Source organism: Mycetomoellerius zeteki, unplaced genomic scaffold (genome assembly GCF_001594055.1).
Source record: "Mycetomoellerius zeteki isolate Tzet28-1 unplaced genomic scaffold, Tzet1.0 scaffold472, whole genome shotgun sequence".
NCBI classification, from domain to species: Eukaryota; Metazoa; Arthropoda; class Insecta; order Hymenoptera; family Formicidae; genus Mycetomoellerius; species Mycetomoellerius zeteki.
In genome coordinates, this window is record NW_017257471.1 from 23,809 (window position 1) to 25,574 (window position 1,766).

The 1,766-nt window shown below is 33.6% G+C and overlaps 1 protein-coding gene across 1 annotated transcript in view; it reads right to left on the reverse strand.

Annotated features, from left to right (window-relative positions):
* Window positions 1-814: 814 nt before the first annotated feature.
* Window positions 815-1,766, reverse strand: part of LOC108727226 (uncharacterized) — a 10,419-nt gene continuing 9,467 nt past the window's right edge. The window contains exon 3 of the mRNA XM_018455269.1: window positions 815-930. Coding sequence (XP_018310771.1) covers window positions 815-930 — 116 coding nt within the window. The remainder of the gene's footprint in view (window positions 931-1,766) is intronic.

Here is a 1,766-nt window from a genome sequence, read left to right on the forward strand (position 1 = left end):
ATCAAGAAAGAAACAGAGACAAAGAGAGATACATATCTCTCGGCCACGGTCCCGATAGAGAAATTCCGGGGACACCCGTGGAAGGCACAAGCTGCAGCGCTACACAAGGCGCCCTATTGAACAACGCTCCTGAGCTGAAACGTCATGCGAGCGATCGACGGCTCTGCCGCTGAGACTCGAGCGGTAGTGAGGGTCGCTCGCTGGAATCAGCCCGAAATGTGCATCTAATGCCGAGCACTGAATTAAACAATCTTTCTCGCATGTATTATTTCGAACTTTGACTGTTAATAACTTTTTAACGGACAGCGACCGCCATCTGTAACCTGGTAGAGGTCACTCAAAGTCATGACCTTGACAACATATGTCAAGGTCAAGGTCATCGGAGGTGGCTCCCCTAATCTTAACATTCCCAGATCTTAATAAGAAATAATCAAGGAGAAAAATTTTTAGAGAATTCTTTTTTGTGAATAATTTTAATTCTTCTTTGATTATGTAATCAATTAGTAACAAATAAATAACAACAAAATTCTTACAAAATAATTTTACATAATAAATCAGATTCTTTAAAATACAAAGGATCATAAACTTGATCAGTTCTTGTATATTCGACCGTGATTCAACAAAAAATTTCTACTGAATGGATACTAATTTCAACAGTTTCAAGTAAAAGAAGAATAAATAACAAAATCTAATTTCTATTTTAAATACATTGACCTCTTTAACATTGTATATTATTCAACTTACTCAGATTTTCCTAAGACATCGTCTAAAAATTTCATCTGTTCGTAAAACCTAAAGGAACTTTTTTTCTTAGTTACTGTTTCGGTAGCAGATCCACTAGGAATATAAGCATGTTCCTTTTTTTGGCCTTCATGAAACGATCTCGAAGATATCGCCATCGTTTTTTAGTTTTAGCTATATTAAGTTTCCCTATAAACATACATTATGATCAATAAAAAATTTCAATGAGTTTATATAATCATCATATACACACATGGCCAAAATATACATATTAATCTCCTAATGAGTTAGATACTTCTTATCACAATGCTTTTTTTTCAAAGTGCTTCTGTTGATTGATGGTATTCGATGATCATATAATGCTCGCTTTTGGGATACATGATATATTAGTAGCTCATCAACATTAACTTCTTAAACACTGTCGTTTTGCACATCACTGGATTCATTGAACTCTTCTGCAAAAGACACTATAGTATTGTTTGTTTAGTAAACATAAAACTAAATTCCATTCTGTATGTCCTATTGTTAGAAGGAACAATGTAATTTTTCAGTAGATAATTAATGACATACTTTGCCAAGGGAGATATACCTTTATTAATAAAATAATATTTTACTTACCAATAATAACTACCAAATTTTCATCCACTTTTAAATGATGAATTTCTTCGTTAAATGGTTGAAAGTAAGAATGGAATTCAATAGATCAAAGTTTTTTGTGAGAATATATCCACAATACTTGCATTTTTTATTAATCTATACAACAATAATAAACGATTATAACGTTAAATTTATGTATAAGCAGAGAAAGTAATAAACTCATGTTATAAAAACATGGTAATTACGGAGATGACGGCCGACCTCACCGATTTTAATGAAATTAGACTTATTCGATGCGTTTTTGCATGAAACGAACGAATCTGGCAGAAATAAGCGTCGCTCTGCCCCGCGAACCGAGATATTTAGCGTTAAAGTTCACGACCGTTCAGGTTAGGAAATCTGTCATACCGACTCGATATAAGCGCTAT